We start from the raw sequence: 19773 nt of genomic DNA, 5'->3' as shown, positions 1-19773 counted from the left end.
TCATCTGCCCTCATCCATCTCTTCTCTCTAGCTTTTGAACATGGACAACAGCACTCCTCCACCATCTCCCTGCTTTGTACAGTTTGGTGGGACTGCCATAACTTGGCAGCCCCAGAGAACAGGCAGTGTCAGATTTTTCTTTGACCAGTGAAATTTTTGTATGTCGGGTGGGCTGGTCATGAGCTGGCGTGGTTGGGCACAAAGCCAGATTCCGCCCATTATTGGCTGCACGCCGCCATTTTACGTGGATGGGCTAATTAAGGTCTGCCCAGTGTGACACACGGCTGGTAATGCTAAGCGCTACCTGTGTGGGCGAGGGAAGGAGGGAGAGTCGGAGCCTGCACTCTTTTGCACATGCGCGTGCAAAAGCGCAGCAATCTCCCTGAGGCACGGAGCTGCCTCGGGAAGATTAAGTACATAATAAAAGTTCAGAAGTAATGAAGTTTAAAATTATTTATACATGTCCCCTCATGTGACAGTGTCACATGAACTGGGACATGTTTATGAATTGTGCAAAAAATATGTATTTACTTAATAAAACCTTCAGGAAACCTCATCCTGCCCATGGATGAGGTTTCCTGAAAAATGCGAAGACCGCTTGGGCTCTTCGTGTGCCCGCCAACAAGCATTGAAAGGTACTTTAATTGGGCTTTTAGTGGCCTTAATAGGCCGTTGACAGTTCGGTGGGCATGCAGCCGCCTCCGGCACACGCCCGTTGAACGTAATATCTGAATGACGTGCGCTGACACCGGGACACACATCCGACATCACCGTGTGTCTTTTTATGCATCGGCGTGTCAGGCCTGCCCCCGCACACTGACGTCCAAATTCTGACCATGCTCAATTTTAACACGAGAAAAATAGGAATAAGAGTAGTCCTTTTTGCCCCTTGAATCTGTTCCACCATTCAACACAATCATGGCTAATTTGCAATCCAACTGCATGGGGAGAATTTTCTGCATGTCGGGTGGTCTGGTTGAGTGCGGGAGTGGGTGGGCATGGAGCCAATTGCCGCCTGCAATCGGCCCCGAGCTGCCATTTTACGTGAGTGGGCCAATTAAGGCCCGCCCAGCGTGACGCACAGCCAGCAGTGCTCAGTGCTACCTGAGGGAGGGAGGGTTGAAGCCTGTGAAAGAGCGCAGAAATCTCCCTGAGGCACAGAGCTGCCTCAGGGAAATCAAGTACATAATAAAAGTTCAAAAATAATAAAGTTAAAAAAATTATTTAGACATGCCCCCTCATGTGACAGTGTCACATGAGCTGGGACATGTTTGTCAACTTAGCAGAATTTGTTTATTGATTTTATTAAACCTTCAGAAAACCTCATCCCGCCCGTGGATGAGGTTTCCTGAAAAATGCGAAGTCCTCTTGGGCACCAAGCTTGAAGTTGGATGGGCAGCGCTGTTAATCATATAAATTAGTTTCCTAAACAAGAACAGAATTACTTGGAAAAACTCAGCAGGTCTGGCAGCATCAGCGGAGAAGAAAAGAGATGACGTTTCGAGTCCTCATGACCCTTCAACAGAACTGAGTGAATCTAAGGTGAGGGGTGAAATATAAGCCGGTTTAAGGTTTGAGGGGGGGGTGGGGGTTGGGTGAGGGGACAGAAGTTGGGGGGCTGGTGTGGTTGTAGGGACAAGCAAGCAGTGATAGGAGCAGATTACCAAAAGATGTCACAGACAAAAGAACACAGAGGCGTTAAAGGTGGTGATATTATCTAAATGAATGTGCTAATTAAGAATGGATGGTAGGGCACCCAAGGTACAGCTCTAGTGGGGGTGGGGTGGAAAGGCTAGCAGGGCACAAAAGATTTAAAAATAATGGAAATAGGTGGGAAAAGAAAAATCTATCTAAATTATTGGAAAAAACAAAAGGAAGGGGGAAGAAACAGAAAGGGGGTGGGGATGGAAGAGGGAGTTCAAGATCTAAAGTTGTTGAATTCAATATTCAGTCTGGAAGGCTGTAACGTGCCTATCAGAAGATGAGGTGCTGTTCCTCCAGTTTGCGTTGGGCTTCACTGGAACATTGCAGCAAGCCAAGGACAGACATGTGGGCAAGAGAGCAGGGTGGAGTGTTAAAATGGCAAGCGACAGGGAGGTTTGGGTCATTCTTGCGGACAGACCGCAGGTGTTCTGCAAAGCAGTCGCCCAGTTTGCGTTTGGTCTCTCCAATGTAGAGGAGACTGCATTGGGAGCAACGAATGCAGTAGACTAAGTTGGGGGAAATGCAAGTGAAATGCTGCTTCACTTGATAGGAGTGTTTGGGCCCTTGGAAAGAGGAAGTGAAGGGGCAGATGTTGCATCTTTTGCGTGGGCTTGGGGAGGTGCCATAGGTGGGGGTTGAGGAGTAGGGGGTGATGGAGGAGTGCACCAGGGTGTCCCGGTGGGAACGATCCCTATGGAATGCCGCCAGGTGGGTGAAGGGAAGATGTGTTTGGTGGTGGCATCTTGCTGGAGTTGGCAAAAATGCCGGAGGCTAATCCTTTGAATTCGGAGGCTGGTGGGGTGATAAATGAGGACAAGGGGGACCCTATCATGTTTCTGGGAGGGAGGAGAAGGCGTGAGGGCGGATGTGCGGGAGATGGGCCGGACACGGTTGAGGGCCCTGTCAACGACCATGGGTGGAAAGCCTCGGTTAAGGAAGAAGGAGGACATGTCAGAGGAACTGTTTTTGAAGGTAGCATCATCAGAACAGATGCGTTGGAGGCGAAGGAACTGAGAGTATGGGATGGAGTCCTTACAGGAAGCGGGGTGTGAGGAGCTGTAGTCGAGGTAGCTGTGGGAGTTGGTAGGCTTGTATTGGATATTGGTGGACAGTCTATCACCAGAGATTGACACCACCTTCAATGCCTCTATGTTCTTTTGTCTGTGACATCTTTTGATTATCTGCTCCTATCACTGCTTGCTTGTCCCTACAACCACACCACCCACCCCCCCATTTCTCTCCCCCCACCCAGCCCCCTGACCCTCCACCCCCCACCATCACCTTAAACCAGCTTATATTTCACCCCTTTCCTTAGATTCACTCAGTTCTGTGGAAGGGTCATGAGGACTCAAAACGTCAACTCTTTTCTTATCTGCCGATGCTGCCAGACCTGCTGAGTTTTTCCAAGTAATTCTGTTTTTGTTTTGGATTTCCAGCATCCGCAGCTTTTTGTTTTTATAAATTCATTTCCTGATGGCCTTAACAGGTCTTTAACAGTTCGGCGGGCACGCAGCCTCCTCCAGCGTGTGCTCACAGAACAAAAGGTGTGGTGACGTCGGGACGCATGCCCAGCATCATCGCGCATCATTATACGCATTGGCATGTCGCGCCCACTTAACACCGATGTCAAAATTCTGGTCCATATACCCAGCTTTGTCCCATATTCCATAAAACCTTTGATAGATTTTTGTTAACCGATCTCAGATTTAAAACTAACAATCGACCTAGCTTCAATTGCTATTCGCAGAAGAGAGTTTCAAACTTCTACCATCCTTTGTGTGTAGAAATGTTTCGTAATTTTACTCCTGAAAGGTCTGACTCCAGTTTTTCAGATATGCTCTCTAGTCTTATACATTGCAACCAGTGGAAAAACTTTCTCTTTATCTACCCTAGCTGTTTCCCTTCAAAACTTCAATCATATCATCCCTTGACCTTCTAAATTCCAGGGTATACACCTTAGTTTATGTAATCTGTCCTCATAATTTAACCCTTGGAGTCCAGATATCGCTCTTCAAAAAAATGTTTATGTTCAGCTCTGAGCACATTTGAACTGGTTAAAGTTCACAGTTAAGCAATTATGTTGTATTTGAAAGTTGAGAACTTGATGAACTTCCTGGGATAAATGAGGATTATGATTGCTAACAGTTGTGGATACTCAGAGATCAGTGATTAGTACTAGTGATTTCTTACAATGACCATAAATTGGCAAAAAGCAATGGTGAATGTGACAGGAAGAGCTCAAGAACACACACAGGTCAGCAGGTACACTTATATTTAGCATTACAGGTTGTACCAATGCCCAGTGTTTTAAGTGCATGCAGATCAGTGTCACCTAGGGAGATACCACCACTAGTGGCATGTATGGATATTGCACAGAGACATTTGTGTCACACACATGGTTGCAGCAGTTACGTGTCATAACTTAAACCCACATTGGTTTCATAAGGTGCTATCTCTGAAGATAGAGTTCAAGTATCAGAAATCTATGGCAGTAGTCTAGTTCCTTCAGGGATGTTAGAATTTGCTGATGATGCAAAGCTAGTTGGAAAGATAAGCTGTGGAGAGGACATGGAAAGGCTGCAAAGAGATAGCAACAGGATAAGTAAGTGGGCAACAAAATAGAATATAGAGCATAATGTAGGGATGTGTGAATATATTCATTTTAGTTATAAGAATTGAAAAATAGAATTTTTTAAAAAAAGGAACGAATTTGTAAGCATTGATGTTCAAAGCGACTTGGGTGTGCACAAACAAGGAATGCAGAAAGTTAGCATGCAAGTAAAGCAAGCAATTAGGAAGGCAAACGGCATATTGGTCTTTATTGTAAACTGTAAAGGGGATTGGAGTACAGGAATAAAATGCTGCTACAATTGTACAGGGCTTTGCTGATACTACATCTGGAGTACTGTGTGCAGTTTTAGTTTCCACATTTAAGAAATGACATACTTACATTGGAGGTGGTATAATGAAGGTTCACTAATTGGTCCCTGGGCTGAGTGGGTTGTCCTGTGGTGAAAGGCTGAGTAAATTGGGCCTATGTTCTCTGGAGTTTATAAAAATGAGAGGCAATTTCATTGAAACATACAGGATTTCGAAGGGATTAAAGCAAAGTACTGTGAATGCTGGAGATCTGAAATAAAAACAGAAAGTGCTAGAAAAACTCAGCAGATCTGGCAGTGCCTGTGGAGAAAGAAACAGAGTTAACATTTCAAGGTGCTGTTTCTCAAGCTTGCATCGGGCTTCACTGGAACATTGCAGCAGGCCAAGGACAGGGATGTGAGTGTGAGAGCAAGGTGATAAATTGAAATGGAATCAACCGGAATGTCAGGATTATGATTGAGGACTGGATGGTGGTATTCCGCAAAGTGGCCACTCAGTCTGCATTTCGTCTCCCAGAGTAGAGGAGATTGCATTGTGAGCAGTGTATACAGTAGACTAAATTGAAAGAAATTCAAATAAATCATTGCTTCTCCCTCCTCATTGTCCAGTGCCTCAAACACTCCTCCTAGGTGAAGCAACGATTTATTTGCTTGAGGAACACCTCATCTTCTGATTAGGCTCTTTGGAGCCTACTGGAATGGTAATACATAGATACAGCCAGCACCACATTTCTTAATAAAATGATTTTATTGCAAATATTATCACGCACACTGTGCACAGAATATAGCCTTACTGGCCCAAAAGAGAATTTGACAGGACATACAAGGGTTAATTTTGAACTTCACCACCTGCAAAGTAATCTAGTGGAGCTGATCTTCTGTTTGTTGTAGGAATCACTTTTGATTTCAATGGGATGTAAATTGGGTGGGTGTTACAACCAGTGGGTGATTAGCCAGGCTATTGACCAGATGAAGAGGTTGAAATTTACAAGTGGTTGTAAATTTAAGTGCAATACCTGCTGTTAGATTTGAGCCACTACACCTCCTGGAATTTTCTCCTGCTCCTCCACATTCACTACTACCATATGTTGGGTAAAATCATGGTCAGAAAGCACTACTACTATTCATTGCTAATGTGCTATTTATAAATCTTTGCATTTTGTGATTCTCACTATTCAAGTAAACCATTTCCAATGAGCTCATTTATGCATTTCATCCAGATTTCAACCTGTGCAAAAGTTAATTTTTCCAACTTCCATCAAGCATTTCTAATTTGTTTTTGAAGGAAAGGTTGCTCAGAGCAGGTATGATGAAAATGTAGTCAGTTGCTCCCTCTCATCATTCCACCACTCTTCAGGCATAATTACTTCTTTGTAAAGCATTGTGAACAGCAGGATTTTTCCCTATAATTCTTCAGCACTTTTCAACTGTCTGCTTACTAGTCAAATTGGTGCTTAAATGAATGATTGATGGCCCATTTACTCCGGTGTTTGGGATACATCCTGTTGGTTTCCTTGGTTGGCTGTACGTTGTAGTATTTCAGTGTTTTAAGTCAAAACAGCTAAAGTCTATAAAGTTTAATGATTCCAGGCATGACTGATGGTTTTTGGAAGGCAAGTTGTGGAATGGGTCAAATCCTACTGAAAAATCTTTATAGTGACAATTGAGGGTCACATAAGTTCAATTCTAATATTTTTTTAATTCCTTAAACACAGTATTCCCATGCCTCAAGCTAGCCACTAAGCTGGGGACTAAAGCTGACCTTAAATGGCCAAAGCCCATATCTCCCAGTATTTTAACAAAATAGTTAGATCAGTGGCTCTCTGAAGAACTCGTGGAGATTTTTGAGGTGTTTAAAAACTCAACAACTGACATGAAGAAATTTTGCCCTAAACTCCTGTCCCTGTCGAATGTACAAACTTGCTGACTATAAGGGAAACTTGCGTTTCTGCTGACCCTTATTAAATGTAACTAACCTCAGTAAGTCGTTAAGTAAAAACTGGGATATTTGTAATAGCTGATTTTAATGTTGATTGTAAAGGTTTAAGGAGTGAGAGAATGCAACTTGCTCATCCATCAGTTTGGTTTCTTGCAGATTGCTTGTGCAGTATTTGCTGCTTTGCTTCACTTCTTCTTCTTGGCTGCATTCACATGGATGTTCCTGGAGGGTGTTCAGCTCTACATTATGTTAGTGGAAGTCTTTGAAAGTGAACACTCCCGCAGAAAGTACTTCTATTTAGTTGGATACGGAGTACCTGCACTTATTGTCGCTGTTTCAGCTGCTGTGGACTACCGAAGTTATGGAACAACAACAGCGTGAGTTTGCCATTTTGCTTTGAAAATCCCTGACCAGAAATGCTGACTACTTCTGTCTGATTGATGAATTTGTAAATATAGATAATAAAGATGGAAATGAGTACATCAAGATATGTCATTTTGTTAAATACAGGGGGCAGGATTTTCCCTCCAGGCTTCCAAACCCCATCAGCAGGGTTAATTGCAGGTCAGAGGCATGCACGTTGCAGGAAACAGTCATTCAATGTGATTTTCACTCAGGCAGCCAATTAATGGCCAGAGGGCAGACACACCATCCAATTAAGAATGGCGGATGGGCACTCAAAGCTGGTGAGCCAATTAGATGACTTTCAGCTTGAAAGCAATAGCAGGCTGAGATGGCAGCTAAGTCGGGGAGTGGATGCTTCATAATGGAGGCTCCCATCCTCCAAATTTCTTAAAATTTAAATTAAAAAATGTCATGCTGCCAGTGTGTGTGGGTGGGTTCTGGGCCTCTCCACAGAGAGGCCTGTGACTGCTGTGGCACCCAGGCAGGCAGGAACAGCCGTTAGGCCTGCCTGGAGTGCGGCCCCCAGTTTGCTGCTAGGAGGCATCCTCCAGGCACCTAAGCCGCCCCCCAACCACCCTTAGGAACCTGTAGGCTGACTGAGAATCGCCAGTGTTGGCTAGCTGCCCCCTCACTCCCATTACTATGTGGGCAAAAATTGCCTTGGGGTAGAATAGAGCCAGCTGACAGGGCTGTCTTTAGCTTCTACACGCCTCTGATCCTGGCCCCAGCAGGTTCAAAATTCAAGCTCTCCGTGTGTTAAAATAAAAGCAGCAGGTTGAAGATCCTGTTACATAATCAAAGTTATTAGACAAGCCATTAAAGATATGCACTATTATTAGAATATATTCACAAGATAGAAAGTATGATATGTGAATGAAAATGGAGGAAATTTTATAGAAACTTTTGCAGAAGAAAGTCTTCAGGAGAGTGGTGAGGATTTCAGTGGCTGAGATTGCTTGTAGTGAAATTTTCACATGTTCTCAGAAGTAAGTTGACATTGTTTATGGTTTGGTACTTTAAGATTGGTTAATGTGAATGAGCCTGCTAAATAGTGCAAGATTTTAATGCAAGTGAATAGAGAAATTATCTTAGTATACTCATCTGGCTGAACAAATTCTCTTTTAACACCACTCATATCTTCCAAATAAAAGGTGTTGCTATGGGTATCTGCATGGATTCTAGCTATACATGACTTTTGTGGAATATGTGAAACATTCTTTGTTTCAGTCCTATTCAGCAGCCCTCTGCACACCGCACAACTTTTTCGAGTATATTGATAACTGTATTGATGACATTTCCTGCTCTCATCCTGAACTGAAAAATTTCATTACCTTTGCTTCCAATTTCTACTGTCCTTTCACCTTCATATCGTCCATCTACGACTCTTCCCTTTCCTTCCTCAACTTCACTCTTTCCTTTCTGAGGATAAGCTATCAACCAATATTCACTATAAGCCCACTTAACTCCCACAGCTACCTTGACTATGCTTCCTCACCCTTCACTTCCTGGAAGGACTCCATATTCCATTCCATAGTTTCCCTGCCTCATCTATTTCAATAATGCAACCCTTCGTACCAGCACCTCCAAAATATCTTCCTTTTTCTAAACTGAGGATTTCCCACAGCATCGTTGACAGGGTCCTCAACCATGTCTTGTCCATTTCACGCACATCTGCACTTGCTCCTTCCGTTCAATTCCAGAACCATTGTAGGGTTCCTCTTGTCCTCAGCTTCCATCCTACCAGCCCTTGTTTTCAGTGGATCAACCTCTGCCGTTTCCGGCACTACCAAAAACATCCTCCCCTCCCCTTTCAGAATTCCGACGGGATCATTCCCTCTGCAACACTTTGGTCCACTCCTCAGTCATGCTGACAGCCTTCCCATGGCACCTTTGCAAGCAAGCACAGAAGATGTAACACCTCTTTTACCTCTTCCCTACTCACTGTTCAAGGCCCAAACATTCATTGCTGTTGATTTACTTGTACCTCTTTCAATTTAATAGACTTTATTCACTGCTCAGGATGTGATCTTCTGTAAAATGGGGAGACCAAACACAAATTGGATAACTGTTTTGTGGAATGTCTCTGTTCAGTCAACAAGCTTCCAGTTGTCTGTTGGATTAATTTTCCATCTTGTTCCCACTCTGATCTTTCTGCCCTCAGCCTCCTTCAGTGTTCCAATGAAGCTCAGCGCAAACTCATGGAATAGCACTTCAGTTTTCAACTGGACAATTTACAGAGCCTTCAGGACTCAACATTTTAGTTCTAGATCATAATCTCTATCCCCATTTTGTTTCCTTTTTACTTGCTGCTTTTGCTTTGTTTCTCTCTTGTATCTGCTTTGGGTGTTCATAATTCTGCCATTCATACCTCATCTGGACGCATAGGCTGAAATTCTCCCATGCCCCCGCCAGTGGGATTAATGATGGGTGGGGGAGGGGACAGAGTGGTGGAGAATTTGGCGGGAGGCCCAAAAATCAGTTTCACGCCGACAGGATCTTCCAGTGCTGTCCGTCATAGTGGATCAGGAATCCTGCTGGAGGCCAGCATGAAGCTGATTTGCATCTCGCTAATGGGATGCAAATGAAGGCCTGACCAGAATTGCCACTCATGCCCGATTCTCCGTTACGCCAGCGGGAAAACATGCTGGTCCAGAACATGTCTGGACCAGCGTGACGTGCAGAAGTTGCCTTTCAGGCCTTGCTCAGATTATGGACATCCAAGGAGCAGAAGATGCTAGAGGCCTACAGCTACAGGACCCTGGAGGAACATAAGCATCACATGCTGGGTGGATTCTTGTAGACATGGCTCCGCCACAAAGCAAATTTTGGAAGATCAGAGGTCTTCATGCAGCTGCTTCAGCCCTCCTTTGGAACTTTATGGTCTGCACCATGGGCTTGCAGCATCTTCCATGGTTTCCTTTAATGCTTTGGGCCTGCTTCAGAACATTTACCATGGGGTGCTAAGGATGCGGTGAAGTCGGGGAGAGGTGGAGAGGAAAGTTTAGGTGTGAGCGGGAGATGAAGATTTTTGGGGGGGCAGCGAAGGTATCAGGGTAAAGATGGGAGTAGGGCATGAAGGTTTCAGTGGGGGCAAAAATGGGAGGGAGGGGCGAAGGTGTCGGGGGTTGAAGATGGGAGAGGGCAAAGGTGTCAGAGTGGATGAAGATGGGGGGGCAAAGGTGTCAGGGGTGAAGATGGGGGAGGCAAAGGTGTCGGGGGATGAAGTTGGGAGAGGGGAGGGTGTTCAGAGCAGGGAAGGTGTAATAGGGAAGTAGGTATCCAGAGGAAGGAGTAAGAGAATTTGATCACTACCATCCTTTCAAAATCGAAAGTGAGAGAAGCCTCATGTTGGATAGCACAGGTGCTGCATGGGATTGCAATCAGTGGGTGGGTGGAGATGCTGGTCAGCTCAGATTGAAAACTGGAAGAGAACCCTAGCAGGCAGCATTGGAAGTGCTTGGGATGGTGAGATGAATGTGATGGATGAAGGCTCCGCGTGCGTAGGAGAGTGCATGCACGAGGTTCTGAAAGGCCTTCCACAGACACTTCTCCCTCCAGAATCACTCATGGTCTGGCTGCATATCAAAGTAGGGAGGTCATGTTGGAGTTGTATAGAACCTTGGTGAGGCCACAGCTGGAGTACTGTGTGCAGTTCTGGTTGCCACATTATAGGAAGGATGTAATTGCGCTGCAGGGGGTGCAGAGGAGATTCATCAGGATGTTGCCTGAGATGAAAGTTATGAAGAGAGGTTGGATAGACTTGGGTTGTTTTCATTGGAGCAGAGAAGATTGAGGGGCGACATGATCAAGGTATACAAGATTGAGGGTCCATGCTGTTCCCCTTAGTTGAAGGGTCAGTCACAAGGAGACACAAGTTCAAGGTGAGGGGCAGGAAGTTTAGGGGGGATGTGAGGAAAACCTTTTTACCCAGAGGGTGGTGACAGTCTGGAATGTGCTGCCTGGGAGGGTGGTGGAGGCGGGTTGCTTCACATCCTTTAAAAAGTACCTGGATGAGCACTTGGCACATCATAACATCAAGGCTATGGGCCAAGTGCTGGTAAATGGGATTAGATAGGCAGGTCAGGTGTTTCTCATGTGTTGGTGCAGACTTGATGGGCCGAAGGGCCTCTTCTGCAGCATGTGATTTTGTGACTACAGGTGTGGAGCTGTCCTCTTTCACTCTCTCCTGGCATACCTCTGGGCTGGGGCTGACACCTGATGGGGAATCCTCCTCTTCACCGTTGGGTCTTTGTCTCCTCCTGGAGACACCTGTAAGTGAGAGAGGAGAGTGCAAGTGACAGCATCAGCTGGTTCCAGCATAGAGGCATATTCAACCCTCAGGTTTGCATTGAATGTATGAATCCTTACCCAATGGCTCTGTCCTGCTCCACTCCTGTGAGCTCAGATGCCCTCTCATCAAATTCTGTCAGGGACCTGAAAAATGGTCACCCCACTCACATTCTCTGTGATTGCGATGGAGCTTCTCCTGTTCAAAGAAGAGAAGGTGTGTGAGAGGAGTTGCTTGTTTTTTTGGATTGGAGTAGTGAAAATTAGTTCCTTTATAATACCTGCCTTGGTAAGTTAGCCCACTTTTGTGGCATATCACTGGTGCAAACTGGGCAGATGGGTTGTGGACCAGCTCCCTCCAGAGCCTTGAACAAATCCACGTGCCAGGGAAAGACAGGCATGTGATTTGCAGAGATTGCTGGTTACTGTGCCTAAGCAAGTTCCCCCCTTCCACCCTAACCAATTCCCACCCTCTTCTCCATGCCTGCTGAGCCTGAGGGAGGCACAGTAGGCACTCCACCGCAGCGTGGACACACTGAAGTGGGACTGTAAGGCAAGACATGCTGTTGCCACTGGGCCTTGGACCCTGACATATTGGAGTCTTTGTGGTTTATGCGACCATCTGATGAGACTTACTGTGGCGGAGCAAATAAGGTTGTTCATCTTCAGGCACATTGTTGCTGGCCTGGGCACTGACAGCATCGGCCACTCGTGCCCATGCAGCACTGGTATCCTTCCTTGGCCTCCTCCTCTCAACAGGCGAGTACAGCATATTCCTGCACACCTCCACATGGTCCAGGAGGATGTGCAGAGAAGTATTACTAAATTTCAGAGCTGGGCCAATGAATGACCCTGCAAGACATCTCTCTGTTTTTAGTCTGACATTGTGGATGTTGGGTGCCTTTTAAGTATGGTGCCTGGATATGACAACAAGCCCACCCTGCAACGGATGATGGTGCAAAATCCCTGGATGCATAATTAATTACTTTGGGGCCAGAAGATATGGCATGGTTTTCCATCAGCTTCCACAGCTGGAGACACTCACCACCCTCACCACCACTACCATGGGATTTAGTTCCAGATGGGAGATTCTGCCCATTGTACATTTCTTTACTTGCTCCTCCCTGTGACCTTGCAGCATCAACCCTTTTCTCATTTCATATCTGTTGCCTTCCACCATGCCACAGACTTTCATTTTTGTTCTTTTTCCAACCTGCCTCTCCCCTTCACTTAAAACCTAACTTTTCCGGGTTCTGAAGAAAAATCATGGACTGAAATGTTATCTGTTTCTCTCGCCACAGATTCTGCCTGACCTGCTGAGAATTTCCAACATGTTCTGTTTTTATTTTAGATTTCCAATATCCACAGTATTTTGTTTTGTACACATTTCTCAACTGTCCCAAGCATCCTCCAAAGCAACATTTTGTTTAAATCAGTAAACTCTTCAGTAGAATGAGCACCTTGCTGGCTTTGTGGCTGTTACTGCACTACTGATGCCAAATAGAAATAGCATGTATAAGAAGCGTTTATGTGCTTAAATGTATTTATGTGACTCATAATATTCATCCTCATTTTGAATCCATGTCCAGGTCCTTGTACTTTATTTTTAAGTATATAATTCTATTTGTTTGTACTTGTTAAATCCATTCCGTCCATCTATCACATAAATGAAACTGGAAAAAGGTAATTTTCAAGAGAACTACAAATTTGCTTCTGTCGAATGTAATGGAAATTATGTGATTAATAATTTAGTTGAGGGTCATATATCTGTCTGAGTACTCTAATGTTTTCAAGCCAGGAATTAATGATACTAATGGAATATAGTTTTAATAACCTGAAAGCCTGATCACCTCAGCTGATCAAAGTTCAAATCATGCTCTTTATTTTACTTTGGATAGGGATTTGCTTTGATCTATGCCAAAGCCAAAAGCTAGTCCTGTTAGATAAATGATTGACAGGTTATAGTTAGTGGGGAGGAGAAGGAAGCTTAAAGCTAGAAGATCAAGTAGCTGTGCTAAGTTTTTATTTCCCTGTGATGATTGTCTGACAGCTGAGGCAGGTGCTGGCACACACGTGCTGTCATCAGGTCTTGTGCCATTTTTCTGCTTTCTTTTCCAAGAGTTAATTATCTTCCTCCATCAGTGGTGCTGTCAAAAATTGGGCCTATAATTCAGCATTTAAATGAACAATGGTGTTCCTGGCTCTCAGTGGCTTGTTTTGCAGAGTACATTCCTCTCTGTCAGTCCACTGCTGTTGATGTATGTCCCACACTCAGACCTTGAATGCCTGCTGTCCCCTGCGTTTCATTACAGATGTTGGTTGAGGCTCGACACCTACTTCATTTGGAGCTTTATAGGCCCTGCGACCTTGATTATTATGGTAAGTACTGCTAATTAACACACCACCTCCAAAGGCATAAAACAGACTTTCACTGGACCTTTGCTGTACATTCTTAATTTATAGGCATTCATTTTAGAAAGAAATGTTCCCCCCTGACCCACTTAGTCACTGCAGGCAATTATAGGATTTTGGTATTTTTAAAGGAGTATGATGATGATTTCTGTAGCAATGGGTCCAAAAAGAATAACTGAGTGAAAAAGCCAATTAAGAATTATAAAGACTAGGTGTTTTAATGCTTTAATAAATCTATGAAAATATCTAATACTATTGCTTATTAATTTAAAGTCAAGGTTAGCCAACTTTTTACTCCTATTTACAAACATGTAATATTTTTAATAATAATGCTAATTCTGAGTCGTAGTAGAGTTCTAATTATTACACAACTGAAATAGTAAATCAGCCACTAGTCATGAAAAGTTGATTCAGGTAGGCCGGCAATACTGGATGCTGGTATAATAGTTCACTAGGAACACAGAAATGGAAATAGGCCATTCAAACGCTCAGTGCACTGTGGATTAATAGTGTGCAGATTCTTTCCTGCATGTCAATTATGTGATCTCAGACATAGGGAGGAATGGCACTGAATGTAAGTTTCTTGAGTGGTCATTGAGGAAGAATGAACTCTCGAGGGAAAGTCACTTAGCAAGTAAAATCTTTTTGCCATGTGGGGAATATTGTGTGGGACAGGAGGGACCCTAAAAGAGGGAACATTTTAAAATTAACCAAAAAGAAACTTAATTTCGTTTTCCTTTTCTTAAACTTGCAGTTAAATGTGATATTTCTTGGGATTGCTCTTTACAAGATGTTCCATCATACAACTGTGTTGAAGCCAGAATCTAGCTGTTTGGACAATATCAAGTAAGTCACTAGTGTCAGCTTCTATGAGCATTTTCTTCCTTGAGAAAGCTGTTGTTAATTTGGGATCTAAAAATGAGTAGATAGTTCCCAGATTTTTGCCTATTTTGTTTTACTTAACAATTGAACACTGCATTATCCTTTGAACTTAGTTCAATAGCCTAAAAGAATTGTGTTGTGTTAAGATGTCACTTGCCACCAATGCAAGGGCCTTCTTACTGTTTAACCAGTTTGGATTTCCCTTTTGGACTTTATCAACTCACACACAATTCCTTAAACCAATAATGGTATTTGTGAACCAGTCAGAACTATTTTCAACCTCCAGTAATATTTAATAAAACAGCCGACCAGGTGTCTTATCCTCAGTTGCAACATCATGGATTTCATTTTCAGGTAGGTCATAAATGTGGTGACCCAAAAGAAAATAAACATCATTTCAGTTTGAACTTGGCTTTCTCTTACAAAGATCACACCAGCATCTCTTTTCTGTCTCAGGTAATTTAATCTGACACGCATCTCTTTTCTTCACTCCCCCGACCCTGTCCATCAAAACAAATTACAATTCTTTTGTAAAATTCCTTCCAGAATGTCCATGTCCCATGCATCTACTGTGAAAAAGATTAGCTATTGTATTTCAGGTCTCTCCTCATGTTGACATTTAAGGACCCGCTTGGCAATGCAATAGGGTGCAACCCTAAACCATTGTTCCAGCAAGCAGCCAGTTCTGATAAGATTAAAGGGACAAAGTTCTGGAAATCTGTAGCGTTTTTGCGACAGGTTATTATGCAGGAAGCAAACTAGCATGCAATTGTTTTGACGTTTAAGCAGAGCTTCAGGGCAAGCTAGCACAACCACACTGCAAGCTGCGTGTGTCTCTTTTATGATGGTTGTGTGCCTGTGTTGCAGTTTTTGTTTTGATTTTGAGGATTCCTGTTGTCTTAATTATTTCCACACTAGTCACACTCAATAGTCTAACCCAATATCAAATTCACCGGTGTGAGGTTTTTCCTCCCAATAACCAGAATAACTTTTCCATTGCCTCATGTTTTGAAGAATGGCCACTGATTCCCTGGATAGCTCAGTTGGTTAGGATTGGGCAGGGCTACTCCAAAGATAAAGGATAGGAAATAAAAATTTGACCCATTGCAATACATCTCTGTAAAACATCAATTCTCCTATCATTGCATCCTGAGCAATTTTGTTCCTTTTTTCTTTATTATTTTGCTTGGCAGATTATTGCAGATACTTATCCATAAACCAAAAATATTTCTGAAAGCTTCTCGAAAGTTATTTCTCATAACTTTTCACTCATTCCTAATGGTCCAATTTTCCTGACTTACCTTTTCAACTATAAAACTGGGTTTGCCTTACCAAAACAGTGTATTATGTACTTTGATGAGATCTTGAATTTTCTTAAGCTTTTTTGTATTAGACCAGGAAGCCTAACTCTAGCCAATAGATCACACAGAGTGGTAATAGTCAACTGAAGTAAAAGTGGCAGCCTGATTTGTTGAGTAACTATTAAGATCAATAACAGGATGTCTTATGGTGCAGTGAGTAGAATCCCTGCCTCTGAGCCAAGAGCTCCAGGTTTGGGTCCTACTCAAGGACCTCGTGCTCACAGAAAGTACAATGATAACATGCCAAAGCAAGTTGATCATCAACCTATAAGTCCTTCCAATATGCCTATGGCAGGCAGTTAGAGCAGGAAAGTCTCCTGGTCAGCCATGTTTAATGTGGAGTGGTGCCCCTCAAGCCTCTGGCAACTGGCTGGTGACTTGTCCCAGGAAAACAGCCATGGAAACATGTGTTTATATAATAAAAACAGAAAATGCTTGAAAAACTCAGCAGGTCTAACAGCATCAGAACCTAATAAGAAGAATCATATTGGACTCAAAACATTAACTCTGTACCTGTCTCCAGAGATGCTGTTTCTTGCTCCATAAATGCTGCCAGATCTGCTGAGTTTTTCCAGCACTTTCTACCGTTAATTCAGATCTCCAGAATCCACAGTATTTTGCCTTTATTTATTTAAGCACTGCTTCATCTGTCTCATATGCCACTAGGCAGGGGAGAGAGGAAAAAAAGATTAAGATCAGTAATGAGTAAATTCATTCAGCCTTCATTTTTTTTGGCAGACTCCACTGTTCCCACTGCTTCTAGCATCTTGCAATAAGATGGTTTCTTTCAGTTAAACATTCAGTTAAGGGTTTTTTTAAGAGAGCAGTGAATAGAATTTTACACTGTCTCTGAAGAGCCACAGTGTTTGTATCTCTTTAATCTGATATTGGCACATTGATGATGCAATGTTTATTTCCCAGATGGTATTCAGAGACAAATATCTCCTGCTGATTACCACCCTCACTCAGCTGATGAATCAGTATTTCCCAAAGCCTATCCACTATCTACAAGGCACAAGTCGGGAGTGTGATGGAATACTCCCTGCTTGTCTGGATGAGTGCAACTCCAACAACACTCAAGAAGCTAGGCAACAATGCAGTACAGAGCAGCCATCTTGTTTGGCCCGCACATCATCCACCACCTGAAACATTCTCTCCCTCTACCATCAACACACACTGCAACAGTGTGTAACCTTGGCAAGATGCAGTGCAGCAAGCTCACCAAACCTGCTTCGTCAGCACTTTATAACCTATGATCTCTTCACCTAAAAGGACAAGGGCAGCAGATACATGGGAATACCTCCATCTGCAAGTTCCCCTCCAAACCACACACCAACCTGGCTTGGACATATATCACTGTTCTTTCACTGCCACTGGGTTGAAATCCTGGAACTTGTTCCCTAATAACACAGTGAATGTACCATTACCAAATACATAGACTGCAGCAGTTAAAGGAGACGGTTCACCACCACCTTCTCTAGGGAAATTAGTGATGGGCAATAAATGCTCACCTTGCCAGTGATGCCTACATCCCATGAACAAATATATTTAAAAAAAACTTTCTCCATGTTGTACAACGCTAGAAAGAAGCACTGAAGGGAGTGAGGGTACAGAATGTACTCTGGGTGGAGGACTTCGATGTTAATCACCAAGACTGGCTTATTAACACCACTATTCACGGAGTTGGCCAAGCCCTGAAGGATTAGATGCCAGATTCATGAGGGAAAAGCCTACTTGATCTCATCCTTATCAATCTATCTGTCTCACTTGCACCTATCCATGACAGTATTGGTAACTGTAGCCACTACATAGCTTTTGTAGCGACCAGGTATTATGCTCATAGGACACCATCCTTTGTGTTGTATGGCACTACAAATAATCTAAATGGGATAGATTCATAACATATCTGCAGCTCAAAAACAAATATTTGTGAGGCGAGTATTCAGGAGAAGTAGAATTGAACTCCGCAACTATCTGTAACTTTGTGATCCAGCACATCCATCTCTCTACCATCAACCTTACTTCAATGAGAAGTGTAGAAGGGCACACCAGAAGCAGAACCAAGTGTACCTAAAAAAGAGGTGCCAACCTGGTGAAGCTACAATACATCCTATCAACAGAGCTCGATGATTCCACAACCAATGGATCAGATCAAAGCTCTGACATCCTGCCACACCCAGTTTGAAAGGCAGTGGACAAATAAGCAAGTAACAGGAGGAAACGGCTCCGTGAAACTTCCCATCCTCAATGATGGAACCTAATATGTTCAAACAACACCAAAAGAAGAACATTTGAAGTGCAGTCACTGTTGGTAAGTTAGGAAATGTGACACTCAGTTTGCGCACAGCACGCTTCCACATACGATAATGACCAGATAATCTGTTTTTGATGATTAAATATTGGCCGAGACACCTGTGATAGCTCCCCACCATTCTTCAAAAATAGGGTCATGGGATCCTTTATATTCACCTGAGAGGGCAGATGGGCCTTATTTTAAAAACTCATCCAAAATAAGGCACCTCCAGGGGTGCAGCACTCCCTCAGTACTGTAATTGAGTATCAGCTGTTAATTTTGTGCTCAAACCCTGGAGTAGGACTTGAGCCCAGAACCTTGTCACTAAGCGAGAGAGCTAATCGCTGAGCAATGGGTGACACAGATTGAAGCATTCACAACCATCTTCAGCCCCTCGTTGAGAGGCTGACCATCTCAGTCTCCTCTTGAGGCCTCACCCATCACAGAAACCAGTCTTTATATGTTATCAAGAATTAGATGACCATAATCCCCAACAACATTCTAGCTGTAGTGCTTTGAAGATTTGCTCCAGAACAAGCCATACCTTAAGCCAAGTTGTTTCAATACAGCGACAACATTTGCGTATGCTACACAAAGTGAACAGTTGACCAGAAATGTCCACAAAAAGCAGGACAAATCCAATCTGACAAATTACCACCCATTCTTCTACTATCAATCATCAAAGTGATGAAAGGTGTCATCGACACTGCTATAAAGTGGCACTTACTTGTCAATAATGTGCTCAGCTATGCTCAATTTGGGTTCTGCTAAGACAATCAGCTCCAGACTTCGTTAGAGACAAGGTCCAAACATGGAAAAATGAGCTGAATTTCGTTAGAGAGGTGAGAGTGGCTGCCCTTGACAATCAAGACAGCATTTGACCAAGTGTAGCCCTGGTAAAGTTGAAGTTGATGAGAATCAAAGGGAAAACTCTTCACAAGTTGGAGTCATACCTACCACAAAGGAAGATATTTGGGTTTGTTGGGTGACAATCATCTCAGAATATCGCTACTTGAGTTTCTTTTTTTTATTCATTCATAGGATGTGGGAGTCGCTGGCTAGGCCAGCATTTATTACCCATCCCTAATTGCACTTGAGAAGGTGGTGGTGAGCTGCCTTATTGAACCGCTGCAGTCCATGTGGTGTAGATACACCCACAGTGCTGTTAGGAAGGGAGTTCCAGGATTTTGACCCATCGACAGCGAAGGAACAGCGAAATAGTTCTAAGTTGGGATGGTGAGTCACTTGGAGGGGAGCTTCCAGAGGGTGGTGTTCCTATGTGTCTGCTGCCCTTATCCTTCTAGGTGGTGGTCATAGGTTTGGAAGGCGCTGTCTAAGAAGGCTTGGAGAATTCCTGCAGTGCATCTAGTAAATAGTACACACTGCTACCATTGTGCGTCAGTGGTGGAGGGAGTGAATATTTGTGGATGGGGTACCAATCAAACAGGCTGCTTTGTTCTGGATAGTGTCAAGCTTCTTGAGTGTTGTAGGAGCTGCACTCATCCATACAAGTGAGGAGTATTCCATCACACTCCTGACTTATGCCTCGTAGGCGGTTGACGGGCTTTGGGGAGTCAGGAGGTAAGTTACTCGCCTCAGGATTCCTAGCTT

The 19773-nt window shown here is 43.6% G+C and overlaps 1 protein-coding gene across 2 annotated transcripts in view; it reads left to right on the top strand.

The window, feature by feature from the left end:
* adgrl3.1 (adhesion G protein-coupled receptor L3.1) overlaps positions 1-19773 on the top strand; it is a 928790-nt gene that overhangs the window by 812982 nt on the left and 96035 nt on the right. For both annotated transcript variants that reach the window (XM_041185670.1, XM_041185669.1), the window contains 3 exons: positions 6679-6899; positions 13527-13593; positions 14381-14472. In XM_041185670.1, the coding sequence (XP_041041604.1) occupies positions 6679-6899; positions 13527-13593; positions 14381-14472 (380 nt within the window). The remainder of the gene's footprint in view (positions 1-6678; positions 6900-13526; positions 13594-14380; positions 14473-19773) is intronic.

This window comes from Carcharodon carcharias, chromosome 4 (assembly GCF_017639515.1).
Source record: "Carcharodon carcharias isolate sCarCar2 chromosome 4, sCarCar2.pri, whole genome shotgun sequence".
NCBI classification, from domain to species: Eukaryota; Metazoa; Chordata; class Chondrichthyes; order Lamniformes; family Lamnidae; genus Carcharodon; species Carcharodon carcharias.
The sequence above is the reverse complement of the archived record's forward strand: the minus strand, read 5'-3'. Positions and strand labels throughout refer to the sequence as shown.